This window comes from Hippocampus zosterae, chromosome 14, assembly GCF_025434085.1.
Source record: "Hippocampus zosterae strain Florida chromosome 14, ASM2543408v3, whole genome shotgun sequence".
Taxonomy (NCBI): Eukaryota; Metazoa; Chordata; class Actinopteri; order Syngnathiformes; family Syngnathidae; genus Hippocampus; species Hippocampus zosterae.
The window spans coordinates 1,349,048-1,369,137 of NC_067464.1; the positions used below are offsets into that span (position 1 = coordinate 1,349,048).

General features: G+C 49.6%; 1 protein-coding gene across 10 annotated transcripts in view; it reads left to right on the forward strand.

The window, feature by feature from the left end:
• syne1b (spectrin repeat containing, nuclear envelope 1b) overlaps positions 1 to 20,090 on the forward strand; it is a 79,387-nt gene that overhangs the window by 8,042 nt on the left and 51,255 nt on the right. For 5 of the 10 annotated variants that reach the window (XM_052086882.1, XM_052086881.1, XM_052086886.1 and 2 more), the window contains 38 exons: positions 136 to 219; positions 815 to 907; positions 1,017 to 1,183; positions 2,158 to 2,354; positions 2,498 to 2,607; positions 3,557 to 3,607; positions 3,752 to 3,784; positions 4,489 to 4,596; positions 4,673 to 4,810; positions 4,902 to 5,066; positions 7,286 to 7,398; positions 7,467 to 7,635; positions 7,704 to 7,800; positions 8,600 to 8,802; positions 9,446 to 9,610; positions 9,796 to 9,948; positions 10,072 to 10,215; positions 10,696 to 10,863; positions 10,949 to 11,107; positions 11,919 to 12,083; positions 12,183 to 12,317; positions 12,416 to 12,574; positions 12,670 to 12,878; positions 13,232 to 13,340; positions 13,453 to 13,617; positions 14,125 to 14,292; positions 14,378 to 14,554; positions 14,614 to 14,754; positions 14,952 to 15,112; positions 15,189 to 15,339; positions 15,629 to 15,856; positions 16,042 to 16,140; positions 16,640 to 16,827; positions 16,944 to 17,067; positions 17,151 to 17,317; positions 18,022 to 18,175; positions 18,842 to 19,467; positions 19,549 to 19,728. In XM_052086882.1, coding sequence (XP_051942842.1) covers positions 136 to 219; positions 815 to 907; positions 1,017 to 1,183; positions 2,158 to 2,354; positions 2,498 to 2,607; positions 3,557 to 3,607; positions 3,752 to 3,784; positions 4,489 to 4,596; positions 4,673 to 4,810; positions 4,902 to 5,066; positions 7,286 to 7,398; positions 7,467 to 7,635; positions 7,704 to 7,800; positions 8,600 to 8,802; positions 9,446 to 9,610; positions 9,796 to 9,948; positions 10,072 to 10,215; positions 10,696 to 10,863; positions 10,949 to 11,107; positions 11,919 to 12,083; positions 12,183 to 12,317; positions 12,416 to 12,574; positions 12,670 to 12,878; positions 13,232 to 13,340; positions 13,453 to 13,617; positions 14,125 to 14,292; positions 14,378 to 14,554; positions 14,614 to 14,754; positions 14,952 to 15,112; positions 15,189 to 15,339; positions 15,629 to 15,856; positions 16,042 to 16,140; positions 16,640 to 16,827; positions 16,944 to 17,067; positions 17,151 to 17,317; positions 18,022 to 18,175; positions 18,842 to 19,467; positions 19,549 to 19,728 — 6,023 coding nt within the window. The remainder of the gene's footprint in view (positions 1 to 135; positions 220 to 814; positions 908 to 1,016; positions 1,184 to 2,157; positions 2,355 to 2,497; positions 2,608 to 3,556; positions 3,608 to 3,751; positions 3,785 to 4,488; positions 4,597 to 4,672; positions 4,811 to 4,901; positions 5,067 to 7,285; positions 7,399 to 7,466; positions 7,636 to 7,703; positions 7,801 to 8,599; positions 8,803 to 9,445; positions 9,611 to 9,795; positions 9,949 to 10,071; positions 10,216 to 10,695; positions 10,864 to 10,948; positions 11,108 to 11,918; positions 12,084 to 12,182; positions 12,318 to 12,415; positions 12,575 to 12,669; positions 12,879 to 13,231; positions 13,341 to 13,452; positions 13,618 to 14,124; positions 14,293 to 14,377; positions 14,555 to 14,613; positions 14,755 to 14,951; positions 15,113 to 15,188; positions 15,340 to 15,628; positions 15,857 to 16,041; positions 16,141 to 16,639; positions 16,828 to 16,943; positions 17,068 to 17,150; positions 17,318 to 18,021; positions 18,176 to 18,841; positions 19,468 to 19,548; positions 19,729 to 20,090) is intronic. The other 5 variants (XM_052086884.1, XM_052086883.1, XM_052086890.1 and 2 more) reach the window with 3 other exon arrangements.

The window sequence follows — 20,090 nt, forward strand, 5'->3', positions numbered from 1 at the left end:
AAATAAAAATTCGTCACAGTCATCCCGTTGAGATGCGACGGAGGCACGATTGATTAATTGAAATTGAATGCTACACGATGTAAAAAAAGTTTGAGAAAAGCGCCGCTTGATGACGTACGATGTGAACTTCCCCAGCCCTCCGAGCAAGGCCGGCAACTCAAGAGGATCCACTGGGTTTCCAACATCGGCACGGCGCTCAAATTCCTCGAGGGCAGGAAGGTAAGCGCTCGGCGGCTCCTTTCCACCGGTCGACCACTTCTCGTGCCACCTAAGCGGCGGTGCTGTTACCGCCATTCGTCAGCGTCTGCACGCCGCGCCATGTCCATTTTTGATTTGCTATTTAAATTTCCGGAAATGCGTATCTGACGCAAAATTAATCCGGTGGATTAATTTCACATTTGATGTGGGCGGTCAGGAATTCCAGAGGCCCAACTATTCACGCTAGCTGTGCTTACATCTGCTTTTCTCTCTTGGAAAGGAAGAATTTGTAAGCGTCCGCGCAAGCTAGCACCGCTCGGGGCAACAATCGCGCCAACTCAACGTGTAGAGCGCACGTCAGGCCTAAAGTCTTGGTGGTGATGTACTTTGTGTCCAAAGCTTACAACCACAGACGATTTGTAGCGATGCTACGTGAGTTAGCATGTCCGAACAGCATTAGCTTGCGTACTGTGGCCTGCTAGCTTGCGCCGATTGTTCCCGCCGTGCCAAGTTACAACTTTGGAACCGCATTAAACTCAAGAGGCTTTTTATTAATTTTTTTTCTCCGTTAGCAGTGAATGCTACGCCCAACGCGCTCCCCCGACTTTTGTTTCAGATCAAATTGGTGAACATTCACGCGACGGATATCGCAGACGGACGCCCGTCCATCGTCCTCGGGTTGATATGGACCGTCATCCTCTATTTCCAGGTCTTCAGAATATGACGGCGATTTTCGGAATTTAAAAAACAAAAAAAAATGTGCCACCGGATGACATTGCTCCGAGTTTTTCCTTCACCTTCATCGTTTCCTTCACCAGATTGAGGAGTTGACCAGCAACCTTCCAGCCCTCCAAGCCTTGTCGGCAAGCAACTCCTCGGTGGAGAGCTCCGAAACAGGAAGTCCTCCCATGAAGAGAAAAGTGGTCAAGTTTCAGGGCAACGCCAAGAAGGCGCTGCTCCGATGGGTGCAGAACACCGCCGCCAAGTATGTTCAACTCCAGAACCTTTCTGAAGGCCAGAAAGTAAGCGAGTGCTGCCCACTTGAACTTAGCTCGCACCGCCAAGTCTTTTTATCATGTCATGAAAGTGGTCGTAAGTCGCCGGACAGAGAAAAATCTTGCTAGATTAACTCGATGTGGAGTCGCCACACACGCCAAGGGACGGACCGCCTGAGAATCAAATCGGGTTTGCGGAAGACATTTTCTCACAAAGGGCGGCCCGGTAGTCCAGTGGTTAGCACGTGGGCTTCACAGTGCAGAGGTACCGGGTTCGATTCCAGCTCCGGCCTCCCTGTGTGGAGTTTGCATGTTCTCCCCGGGCTTGCGTGGGTTTTCTCCGGGTGCTCCGGTTTCCTCCCACATTCCAAAAATATGCGTGGCAGGCTGATTGGACGCTCTAAATTGTCCCTAGGTGTGAGTGTGAGCGCGGATGGTTGTTGGTCTCTGTGTGCCCTGCGATTGGCTGGCAACCGATTCAGGGTGTCCCCCCGCCTACTGCCCGAAGACAGCTGGGATAGGCTCCAGCACCCCCCCGCGACCCTAGTGAGGATCGAGCGGCTCGGAAGATGAATGAATGAAAGGATTTTCTCACAAATACTCGGTTGGGTTGTCTGAGTCATTTAGCAAAACATATAGCGGCTAGCCTGCTAGCCGACGTCAACTCCGCGACATGCTAGCAACAGAAAAGTCAGTTCAGGAGCCGCGGTCTCCGAGCCACCGCGTCTAATTTGGAAGCTTTTCTGTTGAAATGTCAAATGGTGGATCGAACTTCTGAGCCGTTTTCATTTTCAAGCCCAATCGCTCCGTCTTGGTCAATGTAGGGGTTGATTTTTCTTACAGTGCATTCAAAGATCGCCAGAGCTTTTGCCACCCGGAAGTGTGTGTGTGTGTGTGTGTAAGACATCATAAAGAAAATGTCTCGAAACGGCCCCGAATGAATACGCGTCGACCTTTTCGCCAGGCATCACGGGATCGAGGTGAAGGATTTTGGTGCGAGCTGGCGAGACGGAGTCGCCTTCCTATCGGTGGTGCACGCCTTCCGGCCCGACCTGGTAGACATGCAGGCGGTGCGCCGCAGAGGCAACAAGGAGAATCTCGAAGAGGCTTTCGCGCTAGCGGAAAACCAGCTGGGCGTCCCTCGTCTGCTGGATCCTGAAGGTTGGTAGGAGCGTGTTGTTGTTTTTTTTGTGGGTTTTTTTGTTCAATTTTCCTACCACGTGGAATGATTTAATTTTTAGCATACCTCTTCAGGACCGGATTTTGACCTCAGTTGTTTGTTGATTGTTTGTGTCCCTCTGCAGACGTGGACGTCGACAAGCCGGACGAGAAGTCCATCATGACCTACATGGCGCAGTTCCTCAAGCTCCACCCCGACCCTCGGCACTCGGAAACCGACGGACAGCACGATGAGGTACCTGCTCGCACTCGTGGGCTGACGCGGCCATTTTCATTTCGTGATCGTTCGCATTAAAAAAAAACCCCAAAAAACAAACGCGCCTTGTACGGAATTAAAGGGGGCCCCTCGTGTCTATCTGAGACCTGCCGTTTTTGTGGCAATTTAAATTTTGTTTATGTGTTAGCATCATTCGACAAAAACTTTTTGCCTTGCATAAACACCGGTGTCAGTAAACACCTCCCCTCCAAAAAATAAACACACAAAAAAAAAAAAGACTACTTTTCTCTGCCATTTGCGAAAACAAAACACTTGTCATCCTGAAAATAATTTACCACTGCTCAGCTTTGATCGTTAGCCAAGCGGCGTTCATCTGACATTGCGGGTGAGGTACGGTTTGTAATTTTTTTCAAGGACTCAAAAGTGCGCGTCGTTGGTTCATGTCAAGACTGAATATTTGTTTCCAGCGTTCGTTGATACAAGTTCAGTGATGAGTCGCCGATGCACATTCTTTTCTTGAGCAGGTTAGCCAAATACAAGAAGCTGTTGTAGACCACAGCGCACATCCAGACGCTCACGCTGATTCCAGCCCCTGTAGGCCACGCCCCCTAGGGGCACAAGTACAAAAGTACAGACAGTGATGACACTTGATTTATTTCTTTGCATTTACTTGCGGTTTATTTTATTTTTTTATACAAACTGGATTTCCTCATTTTAAACACAATAAGGAAATATATATTTTTTTTTGGCGGGGGGGGTGAAATGTTTCCCATCGGTTGCCTTCTGATTTGTGTGTGTGTGTGTGTGTGATCGCTTGTTCCAAGTCATGTCCGCCGAGCACTGCCGAGCGCTACTCTCGTGCACGCGCTTTGTTCTCACCGCACGAACGCCGCGGCCGATTTGTTTCCCCGTCATGAGCGCGCTCATCCTTTTGATTTCCGCCATCCGCTTGTGTGCCCATTTCAAGCTCCGCCCGGGCCCCGTCCCGACTTTTGCGCCGTCAGCTCCCGCGCATCAGGTGAGCGACGGGGTCGCGCAGAGAGACGCATGCCGCATGCCGACCGTCGTCTCCGCCTATGCCTGCTCCGTCCGCTGCCCCCCCCCCCCCCCCCCCCCCGCTGATGCGTCTCTTTTGTCTGCTTTGCCGCCTCCCCCCTGATAGTTTGGCCCTCAAGACATCGAGCAAATGCTTGAGGTATGTTTTGCTTCCTCACTGGCATTCACGACCGTTTCAGTCTTCGGGCCTCAAACGTGTGCCGTTTACTGACTCGTCCTCCCTTTGGCGACGTTTCTGGAATATTGTTTTGAAGTGAAGCCGGCGAGCATTTACGGCAGTCTTTTTTCCAAATCATTGAATTTCTTTTAATTTTTTTTTCCTTCGTATTATTCGCACAACACTCATAATGACAAAGTAAAAAAAGATCTTTTTTTGTGATTTATTTATTTACTTTTTTTGCTAGTAAAATGTCTGAGTACAATGAAAAGCGCTTTCAAAATTACATTTTATTATTATTATTATTATTATTATTATTATTATTATTATTATTATTATTAAAGCCTGCAACACAGCCTGTTTTTTGTGAAATGTGCAGCGGAATAGTGCGACCGATTCGTCTTTTTCAACGACGCAGTAAACTAAAACAAATTCTCGTAAAAATATCCTTCATTTTCGATTTTTAAAAAAATAATTAATATCATACATGAGCTTTTCGGGCGTCCCTTTTAAATGTACACTATTTGTTTCCGAAGAACCATTATTGAGAATCGCTGTTGACCTTTTTTTGTTTGTTTGTGGGGGCCGAATTTTTAAAATCCAAAACTAATATTTCAACTAAGATAAATGATACAAAAAGAAAGCATTAAAAAAAATAATGTAATGAACCATCTAAAACTTGACAGCGGGAGGAGCGCAAGATGCTGAGGGAGCTGAAGGTGTTCCTGGACCAGCTGGAGAGAGACGTGCTGAGGGCCCAGGCGGCCGAGGGCAATCTCACAGACAAGTATCAGGTACCCGCAGTCGGCGGCGGGCGGGCGCTCGGGAAAACTCCGCCGCCGGTCCCCGACGGCAACGTCTTTTGCGCAGGCCTTCAAAAACTTCCGCGTGCAGTATGAGATGAAGAAGAAGCAGACGGATCCGCTGCTGCAGCCGCTCCACAAGGACGGCAAGCTGTCTGCGGACCAGGCGCTGGTCAAGCAGGCGTGGGATCGCGTTGCCATCAGGGTGCGTTGGAACATCTTCGTGTGACAGAACTTGGATGCTGAAATCCCGTCTACTTTGTTTTTTTTTTTTTTTGAACGGGTGTCAACCGCAGCTGCTGGACTGGCACATCCACCTGGACAAGTCCTTGCCGGGTCCTCTGGGCGCCATCGGAGCCTGGCTGCACCGAGCCGAGATGGCCCTGAGGGAGGACGTTCCCACCCAGCACGCTCACGAGGAGACGGCCGACGCTCTCCGCAGGAAACTGGAGCAGCACAAGGTCAGCTTGCCATGACTTTTGCCGGTCGCGGTGAGAGGAGCGGACTACGCGGGCCGGATTTGCTTTTCACTGGAAAGGGCTCGCGAGCCGCTGGTGGCGTGTGGCGCTTGACAAAATGGCGGACACCTCCGATTCTAATATCCATTGTGGCGAATGTGATTTAAGCCTTTTCCAGCTCTGCAAGACGACAAAAAAAGCAATTTTATTTATTTTTTTGTGCCTCGCAATGAATTCAAAGGATTTTTGTCCTTGCATTAATCAGTCATTCACTTTCAAAAAGGGTGGTGGCCGCTGATCTGGAAGTTCCCAAATTTCACTGCTGCTAGGATAATACATCGCGATCATTTTTGTTTTTTTTTCTACAACAAAAGACTTAAGATAATATCTCAAGAAAAACTGCAAGAAAATAAGATTCTTTATGTCTCTGTGACATCAGTTAAAGACCTCATGACAAAGTTCTGTAAAATTGTCAAATGTTCTCGCTGTAATTCATACCTTGATCGATTATTCGATTTTTATCCAGTCATCATCGGGATCAGCGTTGGCCTACAAAAAAAAAACAAAAATCATAATCGGGATCAGCGTTGGCCTACAAAAAAAAACAAAAATCATAATCGGGATCAGCGTTGGCCTACAAAAAAAAAAACAAAAATCATAATCGGGATCAGCGTTGGCCTACAAAAAAAAAAACAAAAATCATAATCGGGATCAGTGTTGGCCTACAAAAAAAAACAAAAATCATAATCGGGATCTGCGTTGGCCTACAAAAAAAAACAAAAATCATAATCGGGTTCAGCGTTGGCCTACAAAAAAAAAACAAAAATCATAATCGGGATCAGCGTTGGCCTACAAAAAAAAAACAAAAATCATAATCGGGATCAGCGTTGGCCTACAAAAAAAAACAAAAATCATAATCGGGATCAGCGTTGGCCTACAAAACAAAAAAAACAAAAATAATAATCGGGATCAGCGTTGGCCTACAAAAAAAACCCAAAAATCATAATCGGGATCAGCGTTGGCCTACAAAAAATAATAATAATAATCATAATCGGGATCAGCGTTGGCCTACAAAAAAAAAAACAAAAATCATAATCGGGATCAGCGTTGGCCTACAAAAAAAAACAAAAATCTTAATCGGGATCAGCGTTGGCCTACAAAAAAAAAACAAAAATCATAATCGGGATCAGCGTTGGCCTACAAAAAAAAACAAAAATCTTAATCAGGATCAGCGTTGGCCTACCAAAAAAAAAACAAAAATCATAATCGGGATCAGCGTTGGCCTACAAAAAAAAACAAAAATCTTAATCGGGATCAGCGTTGGCCTACAAAAAAAAAAACAAAAATCATAATCGGGATCAGCGTTGGCCTACAAAAAAAAACAAAAATCATAATCGGGATCAGCGTTGGCCTACAAAACAAAAAAAACAAAAATAATAATCGGGATCAGCGTTGGCCTACAAAAAAAACCCAAAAATCATAATCGGGATCAGCGTTGGCCTACAAAAAATAATAATAATAATCATAATCGGGATCAGCGTTGGCCTACAAAAAAAAAAACAAAAATCATAATCGGGATCAGCGTTGGCCTACAAAAAAAAACAAAAATCTTAATCGGGATCAGCGTTGGCCTACAAAAAAAAAAACAAAAATCATAATCGGGATCAGCGTTGGCCTACAAAAAAAAACAAAAATCTTAATCGGGATCAGCGTTGGCCTACCAAAAAAAAAACAAAAATCATAATCGGGATCAGCGTTGGCCTACAAAAAAAACAAAAATCTTAATCGGGATCAGCGTTGGCCTACAAAAAAAAAAACAAAAATCATAATCGGGATCAGCGTTGGCCTACAAAAAAAATACCAAAAATCATAATCGGGATCAGCGTTGGCCTACCAAAAAAAACAAAAAACAAAAATCATAATCGGGATCAGCGTTGGCCTACAATAAAAAAAAAAATCATAATCGGGATCAGCGTTGGCCTACAAAAAAAAAAAAAATCATAATCGGGATCAGCGTTGGCCTACAAAAAAAAAAACAATTTTGGTTGGGCCTGACTCCTTCCCACAATCGTGTCTATTAAAGTATTCCACAATGCGCAAAATGAGTTGCACGTGAATCATTTTTCTCATTTTGGAGACGTGATGGTTTCTGCGCCTTATCGGTTTGCGCGAGCAATCGCGATATTGAGCACGAGCCAACTTTGAGCCCTCGCTGTGTGCAGGAGGTGTTAAAAAACCTGGAATCGCACAGGCAACCCTTCCAGCAGATCCATCGAGACAGATCGGTCAACGGCGTGCCGGTCCCGCCGGAACAGCTCCAAGATATGGCCGAGCGGTGAGTCGGCCGCCACCTTGTCCGACTCCCGCGAGGGGCAAAAAATGGAGCACGTTTCCAATCCGCAGGTTCAATTTTGTGTCCACGTCATGGCACGGCCACTTGATCAAACTGGAATTCTGGGAGATGAAGTATCGCTTGATGGCCTTTCTGCTGCTGGCGGAGTCCAAACTCAAATCCTGGATCGTTAAGTACGGCAGGCGGGACTCGGTGGAGCTCCTGTTGCAGAGTTACCTCGTGAGTTGGCGCGATGGTTGTCGTTACGGAAGCAAATGGCTTTGATTTGGACTTTTTATTTTTCCTAGACGTTCATTGAGGGCCACGGGTTCTTCGAGCAGTACGACATCCTCTTTTCGGCACTCAAGCAAGCGGCGGACGTCTACGTCAAGTCTGACGGCTCAGGTAAGTCTCTTCGACCACACAGAAAGCAGTCGTGTTGTTATTATTATGCTATCGCTTGGAAATGTAAACAATTGATCAAGAAAGAGATTTCACGCTGTTTAATGCCACTCCAAGTTTGCTGTCAAACTAAACATAAAACAAAAGAAAATTAAACGGTATTTAAAACCGACACTTAGCTTAGCGCGGCCCGGTAGTCCAGTGGTTAGCACGTGGGCTTCACAGTGCAGAGGTACCGGGTTCGATTCCGGCTCCGGCCTCCCTGTGTGAAGTTTGCATGTTCTCCCCGGGCCTGCGTGGGTTTTCTCCGGGTGCTCCGGTTCCCTCCCACATTCCAAAAACATGCGTGGCAGGCTGATTGAACACTCTAAATTGTCCCGAGGTGTGAGTGCGAATGGTTGTTCGTCTCTGTGTGCCCTGCGATTGGCTGGCAACCGATTCAGGGTGTCCCCCGCCTACTGCCCGGAGACAGCTGGGATAGGCTCCAGCACCCCCCGCGACCCTACTGAGGATCAAGCGGCTTGGAAGATGAATGAATGAATGAATGAACTTAGCTTAGCCTTTAGTTTGCTAGCCTTGTGCTTATGCTAACCACATCACGCATGCTAACCGCGTCACGGTGGCTTCTTGACACCTCGCGTGAATCCGAACGCTTGTTTGCCTCTGCGCCTTGCCACTGACCTTCGACCTGTCCGGCGCCGACCGACTGCCGTCCCCGAATGAGGAGACGCAGTGCAGGGAACGAATTTGGATGGATGGCAAATGACATTTTGCACGCCTCACCAAACTTGAACGCCCGCAGTTGACGAAGCGGAGGGCGTGAGCAAATTCCTCGGCGAGGCGGCGGCTCAGTGGAAGAACCTGGCGCTGGAGGTGCGCAGCGTTCGCAGCATGCTGGAGGAGGTCATCTCCAACTGGGAGAAGTACGACGGCACGGTGGCGGCTCTGCAGGCCTGGCTGGAGGACGCCGAGCACATGCTCAACCAGTCCGAGGCCGCCAAGCGCGTAAGTTGTCCAACGCAAAAAATGTGGAGAAGAAAATGCATTGTGAAAAATTTGGCAAACTTTTTTTTTTTTTGGTCGAGGGACAATTTCTGCCTTGAAAAATAAATCGCACCTTACAACATAAGATAAGATAAGATAAGATAAGATATCCTTTATTTGTCCCACAATGGGGAAATTTACAAGACAAAGATAATAACATGCAGACATCCCGCAGTCCCCACCCCCCGCAAAAAATTTTGCAGGCTAATTTTTGCAGATTTTTCTCTGTGTTGTATCGTTACAACAAACTCATGTAAAACAGTCAAATGTTCTGCCCATGATTCATATCTGTTTTAAGGGAGCAAAAAGAAGTTACAATAAATCATTGGTTTTTTTTTGTTTTTGTTTTTGTTTTTTGACTGAATCAGCCAATTAATTGATTTCAGAATTTTAGTCATGCAAATTTGGGAATCAGCCACCGTCGAGCCCACGTAAAGTGTTCCTTTGATATCCGTTGCGGAGACAGCAAAGTACTACATTTGTGAAAAGGGAACTCCTCAAGTCTCCTCAACATAGTTCCTCGGCACCGAGATGCCACAATATAGTGACAAAAACTGTTGTCTGACGGAAGCTCCTCCAAACCGGCCGCCGTTTCTCGATTCAGGATTTTTTCCGCAACCTGTCCCACTGGGTCCAGCAACACATGGACATGAACGACGCCGGCAACTTCCTCATCGAGACCTGCGACGACAGCGTGTCGCGAGACCTCAAGCAGCAGCTCCTCCTCCTGAACGGCCGATGGAGGGAGCTCTTCGTCAAAGTCAAATACGTAAATGAAGTCATTTTTTTTTTTCTTGTCAGCCACCTGAGATGGCTGAAAACGGCTGGATTAACCGGAATTATCATTCCACAAATGCATTAACTTGAGTTTCCTTCTTGGGACTTTGACTCTGCTTCAAAATAAGAGTGACCGCGGTTGTTTTGTTGTTGTTGTCGTTGTTTTTTTTTTGTCAGTATGCGAGGGCGGACGAGGTGGACAAGTTGCGGCACGACTATCAAGACGGCATCAACACTTTGAAAATGTTCATGGACGCCACCGACGAGAAGCTGAACGCGGCCGTGCAAGTGTCTTTCCTCAACGTCCGCACGTTTGCTCAGGATGTCGAGGTAGAGGGAGCGCACCGAGTCTATTTTATGAGGATGCTCCGTTCAGAAACGCCAAACTGTTGGTTTGAAAATGTCTCTGGAGATTCGCCTCAACTCCCCCCCCCCCCCCCCCCCCCCTTGCAGGAAATCAAGCACAAAGTGCCTGCCATGGAGGCGGCATGTAAAGCGGCGGGTCGCACGGCTCAGCTGCTGAGCAAAGACACGGCGCAGGACGAAGTGGCTCAGATGACGGCCGTGATGACGTCCATCAAGGAGCAGCTTGGCAAGGTGCGCCCGCGGCACTTTGGGACTCGGCTGAAGTCCCCCCCCAAAATGCCTTCTAAAGACTAAAAAAGCGATTTCTAGACTGCATTCTCATTCCGAGCTTTCCTCGCCCCCTCCTTGAAAGGCCTTTTTCACCATGCATTTGTTTTCTGTGTTGCTCACTGTGGAAAGAAGTGGACTGTGGACAGGAAAGAAGCGCGCCCATATTTGGTGGTGGTTGCTTAGCGACCACCCAGGAAGTAGCCCGGGTTTTTCGATACGGATTGCGATACGGATTTGTGGATTCTTAACCACGTTGCGCTATACTGTTGCTCTGATATATTTTCTCGTCACGGCCCCCAAGAACCCCTTCGACAATTGTACCCCCCCCCCACCCCCACACCCGGCGACGAATATTCCCAGGCCGAATTTTTAAAGCTCATACGCGACAAATTTGGCTTTTGACAATGGATTTCTGACTCGGCTTACCTGTCACGCCATCAGGTGAGAGAGCGATGTCTGCCGCTGCTGAAGGAGTCGCAGTCCCTCTTAGCTCCGCTGGAAGAGATGGAGAAGAACATCGCCGGCTTCTACCAAGCTCTGGAGAAGGCCGGCCACGTCACGAGCAGCAGCGACGCCGAGGGGCCCGTGGACTTCAAACACAAGTGCCAGGTGATTTCCCCCCCGAGAGCCGCTTGGTCGGTCTGTGGCAAGGGGGTGGTAGTGGGGGGGGGGGCTGACGCCTCGTTTGTCGCAGGAGCTGGCGGCCGCCACGCAAAGCTGCAAGAAGTGTCTGATGGTGATTGAGCGGAACCACCAGAGCATCCTGAAGCTGACGGACGTCAGTAAAACGCTGCAGCGCATGGACATGAGCCTCCTGCAGAAAAGAGTCGCAGACCTCCAGGCCGCCTCGCAGGTAAACATCTTCACCCGCCGGCGAAGGATTCATCAATTAGTGCGTCGTCTTGGTGGTCTCGTGAGGTCAGAATGACAATTGGAAGGTGAATAAGACTCGTCTTGATATTTCAGCTGCAATTTCCATTTGAGTTATTTTTGTGTCGTTTTAGTTTTGGATTGGCGGCCCGGTGGGCCAGTGCTTAGCGATCGTATTGGATTTGTATTTTTTATTTATTTTTTAATGTTTGCATGATTTTAAAAATCGCCACGGCAAGTATGGTGTGGTAGAAAGTCAGCCTAAATATTATTTTAAAAAACATTTTCAAAACAGGGCGGCCCGGTAGTCCAGTGGTTAGCACGTCGGCTTTCACAGTGCAGAGGTACCGGGTTCGATTCCAGCTCCGGCCTCCCTGTGTGGAGTTTGCATGTTCTCCCCGAACCTGCGTGGGTTTTCTCTGGGTGCTCCGGTTTCCTCCCACATTCCAAAAACATGCATGGCAGGCTTATTGGACGCTCTAAATTGTCCCTAGGTGTGATTGTGTGCGTGGATGGTTGTTCGTCTCTGTGTGCCCTGCGATTGGCTGGCAACCGATCCAGGGTTTCCCCCGCCTACTGCCCGAAGACGGCTGGGATAGGCTCCAGCACCCCCCGCGACCCTAGTGAGGATCAAGCGGTTCAGAAAATGGATGGAAGGATGGATGACCATCTCCAAATCAAATTCGGGGACTGCATCACAGACGATCGTCCAGCTAAAGTGCCTCATTGTCTCAGAAAAGTGGATTTGCGGCTTTGAATGGATGACGAAGCGGCGTGCGCGCGGGTGTGCGCAGGCCATGTTTCAGGAAGCCACCGAGTGGAGGAAGCACGCCGAGGCCAACCGCAGCCTCATGAAGAGGTTTGACGAGTCTCGACTGGAGCTGGAGAAAGTCCTCAAGATGGCGGAAAGCTGTCTGACGGAAAGGGGCCGCCCGGAGGAGCTGCTCAAGAAGCACACGGTGAGCGCTGTGCCCCCACCCTCTTCATTTCAGGGAGGCCTTTATTTCAGGAAGGAAAGGAATTTGAAGGCCGCGAGTGAAATTTGTGACTTTTGTCAGGAGTTCTTCGGCCAGCTGGACCAGCGCGTCCTGAACACGTTCCTCAAGGCTTGCGACGAGCTCACCGACATTTTGCCCGACCCGGAGCAACAGTCGCTGCAGGAAACCGTGCGGGCGCTGCACAAACACTGGAAGGTGACTTCCGCCAATCAAACGGAAAGGCGCCGGCAGGGGCGATATTCCTCACCTGCCCGCCGACCGTTTGCCACGCTGGGTTTTTTTTTTGTTGGCAGGACGTCCAAACCGACGCCCCCTTCCACCTCCTCCGCCTCAAAGTGGAGGCGGAAGCGAGCAAGCTGGAGACGCTGCTGCAGGAGTGTCAGGCCGAGGTGCGCCGGGAGAACCGCCACCTGGCCGGCACGGGCAGCGAGAAGCTCGTCAAGGAGCACCGGGTGAGCGACCCCCCCGCGAAAGACTTATCGCCTCCTCGGGCGAGCCAGCTCACAACGGCGGCCATTTTGTCCTCTCCGCCCGCGCCGCCCGTCAGGCCTTCTTCAGAGGAAAGGGTCCTCGGTCCCTTTGTGAGAAGAGGCTGCAACTGATGGAGGAACTGTGTCAGAAGCTCCCCGAGGGCGACTCTGCCCACCAAACTCTTGACAAGTCCAGGAAGGACTACGCTGAGCTCAGCGAGGAGATCGAAAACACCCATCAGAAGCTAATGCTGCATCCGGACAAGTGGAAGGACTACGACGAAAGGTTAGAATCGCCTACAATTTTTTTCTGAACAGAAAAAAATTCTGAACCGATGTTTGAAAGATTTGTTTTTCACTCACTTTTATTTTTATTTCAATTGATGTTTGTGAAATGACGATTGTTATTTATTTGCTAGCGATTAATGCTAGCAGCTACTAAAAGAGTTCTGGGTCGGTCCGTAGCATGAAAGTAAAAAAAATGTCAATCGTTGCTTTCCAAAGTAAAAGAAGCATTTTTTTTTCAAATGTGTCATTTTTGGTGAAAAACAAAAGCCGATCAGTCAGAATAAGACCTGGAAAAACGACGAATCGATGAATTTCGAGTCCTCTAATTGTCATGTTTGCGTCTTGAAACAGATACGCCGAGCTTTCCTGCTGGTTGATCTCGAAAGAGAGCCAACTGCGACTCCTGAGGAACCGGGCGGGCGATCCCAGGAAATACGCTCAGGTCAAGGCCACCATCACGGTACGTTTGCGCCGCGCCGCGCCGCGCCGCGCCGCGCCGCGCCGCCCTCGCAAGCTAGCCGTTTAGCGTCGTTACCCTCGCGCTACGTTTGTCTCGCCGCGCGCCGCGGCAGGAGCTGAGGAACGACGCCGAGCTGCAGGAAGGCAACCTCTGCCGGCTGAAAGCCCGGATGGCCGTCCTGATGGAGATCTGTGCCGACGGCGACGCCCAGAGGCAAGGAAGCGCCCTCGGCAAGCTCTCGGCTGATTTCAAAGGTCTTCTCTTGTCTCTCGTCGAGGTCAGTAACCGCCCTGCGTCTTATCGTTTGTCGTTTGGAACATGCTCGGGACTAGCTGTCCTTCGGATTTGCTCTGACTATTCAACGATTCATTGCTGCTAAACAATAAAAAAAAAGACATCCGCGGATCACTGAAAGTGTTTTTGATCTTACATTGCATGAAAAAAAAATTGTAAGGTCAGGTGGACCATAAGGTCAAAAGGTCAAGTTTTACGCACCAATCACTTCACCGATTGCAGATTTGGTTGACCCGGTGTTGGTTCGGAAAAGTTGACACGCTTGATTTGCTCTCGCGGCGCCACGCAAACCGATCCGGCGGGCCAGATTTGGCCCCCGGGTCTTGCGTTTGACACCATGCAGTAGTACCTGAGATTTAAGCGTTGGAAGCGTCATCATTCTCGACAAATACTGGAAGTTTCAGTTACAAGAGCCGCTTGCTAAAAGTTTTCAGCTCTTTTGGAATCGCAGCTCAAGCGCTCCACGGGGGGGGGGGGGGGGGTGTTTTAGGCAGAGAAGATGGTCCTGGCTGTGGGTGACTGCGTTCAATTTCGGGAGGAAGTGCAGACCACTTTGGACCATCTTCTCCGAGCGCAGAAAGAAGCTCAGTCTGACGTCTCCCGAATCCTGGATTGTCCCACTGCGAGGGAAGCGCAGCAACTCTTGCTGGTGCACCAGGTGCTCTGCTATTAAAAAAATAATAATAATCCTCCGCCCCCCCATGACGGAAGTCCTAACGGAGTCTACATTGTCTCCTCCGTAGCAAGTTGTGAAACGGCTGAAGCTGAAGAGGAAGGACGTCCAACAGCTGATCAGTCGGGGGCAGCAGCTGCAGGCCGAGGAAGGCCTGGGAGACACTTTGCAGCAGGACCTGCACAGCCTGGAGAACACGTTGGGCAAAATGGAGCAAAGCGTGGACTCGCAAGAGCAAAGCCTGGAGGTCAGCCACCGCTCAGGATCCGTTGTCGCTGTTGGCGGTGACCTTTGTGTGATCCTCAGGTCACGCTGGCGGCCTGGCAAGAGTTTGACAGCCAGCAGGAGGCGGTGCGCCAGTTTGTGAGCAAGGCCCGATGCGCCACCGAGCGAGAGCTGAACTTCAGCAGTCCGGAGAGCCTGGCGGTGGAACTGGACCAGGCCAGAGTCAGTCCAACTTAACTGCAGAATCCTGCTCATTTTTCAAAATAAAATATCTTTCACATGCCGAAATGAATAAAACGCAAGTATTATAAGTTCAACACTGACCCCCAAGAGTACGAATAGCTCCCGGTCCAAAGGACGCTCGGGGGGGGGGGGGGGGGCAAAAAAAAAAAGGATCATTTCCCGTTTGTGTGCAACAGGTGCTCCTGAAGCAATGTGAAGCCGAGGCCTCGCATATGAACATTTTGCTGAAGAGAGCCACGGAAATCCAGCTGGGACCCAAGAACAAGTCGCTGCTCCTTCAGCAAGCTCGCTCCCTCAGCGATCAAGTGGACCAAGTGGAGGCCGGCCTCAAAAAGGAGTACGCTTCTTTCAAGACAGACATTTTTTTTTTTAAATTCAAAGCTCTTGTATAATGTCTACGTCTTGCGCCGTAGCGTGAAAACTGCCGAGCAGATGAAGATCAAGTGGGATGGCTTCGCAGCCGAGTTTGAAGCGTTTTCCTCGTGGATATCTGACAAGGAAAAGCAACTGGACGCCTTGAAGGGTTCCACTTTGGCACTCGAGCAACAGATCGAGACAGTGAAGGTACCCGCTGACAAATTTTGCTCGCTTGTCCGTTGAGGATAAAGAATATATGCCTGTCAGTATATTCATCTCGTCTGTCTTTTGAGTTTCTGATTGCTTGTCTTCATGTGTTGCTTCACCGTCACATGGATGCTAACTTTTCAGCACGCGCCTTTGGCGTTTCGCATTTTGTGTTAGCGTTATGCTAGCTGAGGCTATAAGGTTGTTTCAAATTGCACGATGTAAAAGTTCCATCTTAAACTTTGGCAAGGAGAGCCCAACAAACAGCCCGAAACTACCATGTTTCCAGATTGTGGAGACGGAGCTCCAGGAGCGTGCTGGGGTTCTCTCCGGACTGGAAGCCGACTCCCAGGATCTGGCACGGTTCGTTTCGTCGGGCGAGGCGGCCCGCATCAAGGCCCGCTTGACCCAAATCGGACGCTACTGGGACGAGCTGAGGGAGAGCGTGCAGCAGCTCGACGGGCAGCTGCGGGAAAGCTTCTCGCAGCAGCGGAAGTTCTCGCAGAGCTTCCAGGAGGTGCCGTGAAAGAAATTATTCCGCGCTGTGTTTTGTTTTGACGGGAAGGATCGTGGCAGACCTGCGGTTCGCATATCTGCCTCGGAATCTCTCTGGGGTCTTCTCTCCACACTTTGGCTTCCTTCATGTTAGGTCCATGGAAGATTTGAGGGGTTTTGGTTCTGTTTTGTTTTGTTTTTTTCTAGGCGCAAGCATCACTCTGTGAGCTACAGTCAAAGCTGGACGAGCCAATCAAGACGTGCGGCTCCTCATCAGATACCTACAGGGCCCTTCAAAACCACTTGGTGCTTGATCCTTTACCCGTTGGCAGACAATTAAAAGTTACCAGTCCGCGTATCAGGGATGGGCAACTGAAACGAAAATCTTTTTGGGGTGGGGCGGGGCACAGAGGATTGCACACTTCCTCAATTTTAATAGAAGCCATCAAAAAAATAACAATTCCCGTGATCTCATTTTGTTCGTGTTTTCACCAAATTTTCATGGCCGATGCAAACTAGGCCAATGGCTTTGTTTTTAAATCCGGCGATCATATAATCTGCTTCTTATTTTACCCCCAAAGCACCTTTTCTCGAAGTGATTCAATGCTAATTTCTTGCCAGGACCACTAACTCTGTTCGTTTTCTTGAGCATTTTCCGCCATCTAGTGGTAAACGCTTTTATTACAATTTTATTTTCAAAAATGAGTCCCGTCCCTTGCCCAAGTTGCCCATCCCTACTCGAGATGGACCAAAGCTCTCAACACGGTCCCAACCGCCGGTCTCATCTCGTGCGTCTGCCTCCCAGGACGTCTCTCAGCAACTGGAGAGGCTGAAGGGATCGTCGCTCTCACTGTCAGCCGGCGCCCGGCGACTCAGCCGCAGGGAGGAAGCGGAGGCGACTGTGAAGGCGTTCAGCACCGGCTTGGAACAAAGCACTCGGGAAGCCAAGATCAAGCAGAGCACTCTGGAGACACTTCTAACGACTTGGCAAAGGTGAAAAAGAATCGTACGCGTTTCATGCAGAGGCACCTGGATATGTTTTTTGTTTTTTTCTTGGGGAAAAAAAAAATAGCTGAAACTTTCCCACTTTGTGTATTGATGGGCTGCAGGTTTGAGAAACAACGTTGCAACTTCATTTCCTGTCTGGAGAGAAGCGAGTGCGCGCTCAAATCTGAGTGTCACTGCCTGTCGGCCGACAAAGCCAAACTCTGCGGCGAGCTGCGGGACATGCAGGTGCGTTCCTCGCGTTTTAACGCCTAACCTGAAACAAAGAAACAAATGACTTGTCTTATTTTGTCATCTCAAATCATTTTCAGGCCTTGCAGTCGGAGGTCCGGGCGCTGGGGACCTCTCACGCCGAGCTGCTTTCTCTCGGGACGTCGCTTTGTCACAACGCGCCGGATGAAAGGGCGAGCCAACTGAGGGAAGAGCTTGATGTCTTGCAGACGAGACTGCGTGCACAAAATGAAGCTCTTCCTCAAAGGTTTTTCGACATTCTTCATTAAAAAAAAAACTAAAATGATGCATTATTTTTAAAATTATTTAAAAATATATTCAAAAGCTGTTTCGGGGCGGCCCGGTAGTCCAGTGGTTAGCACGTGGGCTTCACAGTGCAGAGGTACCGGGTTCGATTCCGGCCTCCCTGTGTGGAGTTTGCATGTTCTCCCTGGGCCTGCGTGGGTTTTCTCCGGGTGCTCCGGTTTCCTCCCACAATCCAAAAACATGCGTGGCAGGCTGATTGGACACTCTAAATTGTCCCTAGGTGTGAGTGTGAGTGCGAATGGTTGTTTGTTTCTGTGTGCCCTGCGATTGGCTGGCAACCGATTCAGGGTGGAGCCCCGCCTACTGCCCGAAGACAGCTGGGATAGGCTCCAGCACCCCCCGCGACCCTAGTGAGGATCAAGCGGCTCGGAAGATGAATGAATGAATGAATGAATATATTATTATTATTATTATTATTATTATTATTATTATTATTATTTTAAATAATATTATTTAAAAATTGCTTAGCCTTACGGGTTGCTAGCTTAATGCTAACGCGCTACGTCGTAGCGCTACAGCCTCTTCAGGGGGCCAGACACAAGAGTTAATGGCGACTTACTTACAAATCACAAGGAATCTTCCATCCATCCATTAACCGAACTGCTAATAATTATCGCGACGACTTGCTTTTTTTGTGTCCTCCAGAATCGAGGAGCTCCAGAAGCATCTGGCCCTCATGGAACAGTTTGATCGCGACCTTCAGAAATTCTCCCAGTGGAGTGAGTCCATGCTTTCGAGTCTACGCACAGCTTCCCAAATCTGCATTGGTGACCTGCCGGCGGCCAACGCCAGAGTAAACGTAAGTCACACTCGACACGTCAATTCGAAACCTTTTGGGGACGGATTTAATTAGTCGCTAATGGGGGCAGGGCTGTCATGATTTTTGTTGTTGTTGTTTTTTTTTTACCCAAACACATTCAATCAAATTCAGCCCTGTGATCCATTTTTGATGCGAGCCTGAAATAGCAATTTGGAAAAACATTTTTTTTCCCTATTTTTGATGTGAGAAGTTGAAATATTGAAAAAGCAAAAATGTTTTTTCACCCGGTAGTCCAGTGGTTAGCACGTGGGCTTTCACAGTGCAGAGGTACCGGGTTCGATTCCAGCTCCGGCCTCCCTGTGTGGAGTTTGCATGTTCTCCCCGGGCCTGCGTGGGTTTTCTCCGGGTGCTCCGGTTTCCTCCCACATTCCAAAAAATATGCGTGATTGAACACTCTAAATTGTCCCTAGGTGTGAGTGTGAGTGCGAATGGTTGTTCGTCTCTGTGTGCCCTGCGATTGGCTGGCAACCGATTCAGGGTGTCCCCCGCCTACTGCCCGGAGACAGCTGGGATAGGCTCCAGCACCCATACCATACCATACCCACATACCAAAATAATCAGCATCTGTCTTATTTTTTGTTATTTGATTGGAAACCAAAGATGAATGAGGTACAGATTTTTTTCCCCCAAAACTTTCCTTGGCAGGAGACCCAGGCGGCCTTACGCAAGCAAGCTACTGCAAAACAGAAGTTAGATAATCAGGCGGAGAGTCTCTGTCAATCCTGCGATCCCGCCGATGCGCAGCTCCTCCGTAGCCGAGTGGACGGCTGCGTCCAGCCCTACCTCGAGGCTCGGCACATTGTCCAACTACAGCTGGAGTGCCTGGAAAAGCTCGAGAATTTCCGGCAGATGCGCAGCGCGGCCGCGGCGGTTTTGCAAGGCCTGCGCCAAACCGTGGAGAGCGGCGGGAGCTGGGACCGCGGCCGAGTGGAGGAGCTGCAGAGGGAGGTGTCCGCCGCGGCGACGGACGTGTGTCGGCTGGAAACGCTGGCCGTCGACCTGGACAGCGGCCTCTGCAAAAGCCACCTGCACATGGGCGGCGAGGAAGGCTCCGGAAAGTCTTGCCGCGCGCTTGCCGATTCGCTCGGCGCCGAGCTGGATGCGGTGAGGAACCTGCTGGGGACCAAGCAGAGCGAAGCCGAGGCCTTGGGGGCTCTGTGGACTTCCTTTCGACAGCGGAAAGAGCAGCTGCTCAAATCCGTGGAGGACATTGAAGAAAAAGCCGACCACCAGAGCTTGAAAGAGCCCGGCCTTCTGGCTCTCCAGCAAAGGTAACGATTTGAACTCTCCCAAATGGCAAAAGTAAGGACATCCCTGACTTTGAGCTCCGCTGCAATTCCCGTTTGTGTCAGGTTGCGCTTCTTCAATCAGCTGGAGGACGAGCTGCAGTCCCACCAGCACGAGGAGCAATGGCTGAGGGACAAGGCGGACCAGCTGGCCCAGCGAGACCAAGAGCTCGGCGGCCAGGCGCTGAAGGAGGTCGGCCTGCTGCAGACCACGTGGGAGGACACCAAGAGGCTCATTACGGAGAGGTACTTGCGGGAATGTGTTGCCGTGTCTGAATTAAGACACTCACGGGTACGTCATGCGCTCACGATAGCGGAAACGACAAAACGTTGATGCGGTTTTCGCATTGCAAAATTGCCCTCGAATTGAATTTCAAATGGAATCAAGATTCTTCAAATGTGCTTGGCCCGGTGGTGAGACATTCCCTGAAGCAAATATCGGACGCAAACACACGTCTACAGACAATATACTCACAGTCGTAGATTCTTGATCCTCTGCAGGGAATGCTTAATATTAGTGCCGCGCTGATGAGCTGAGAGGACATTTCAATGACGAGAAAATCCGCCTTAATCCGTTGTTTTGTTTTATTGCCCCCTGGTGGCCAAGA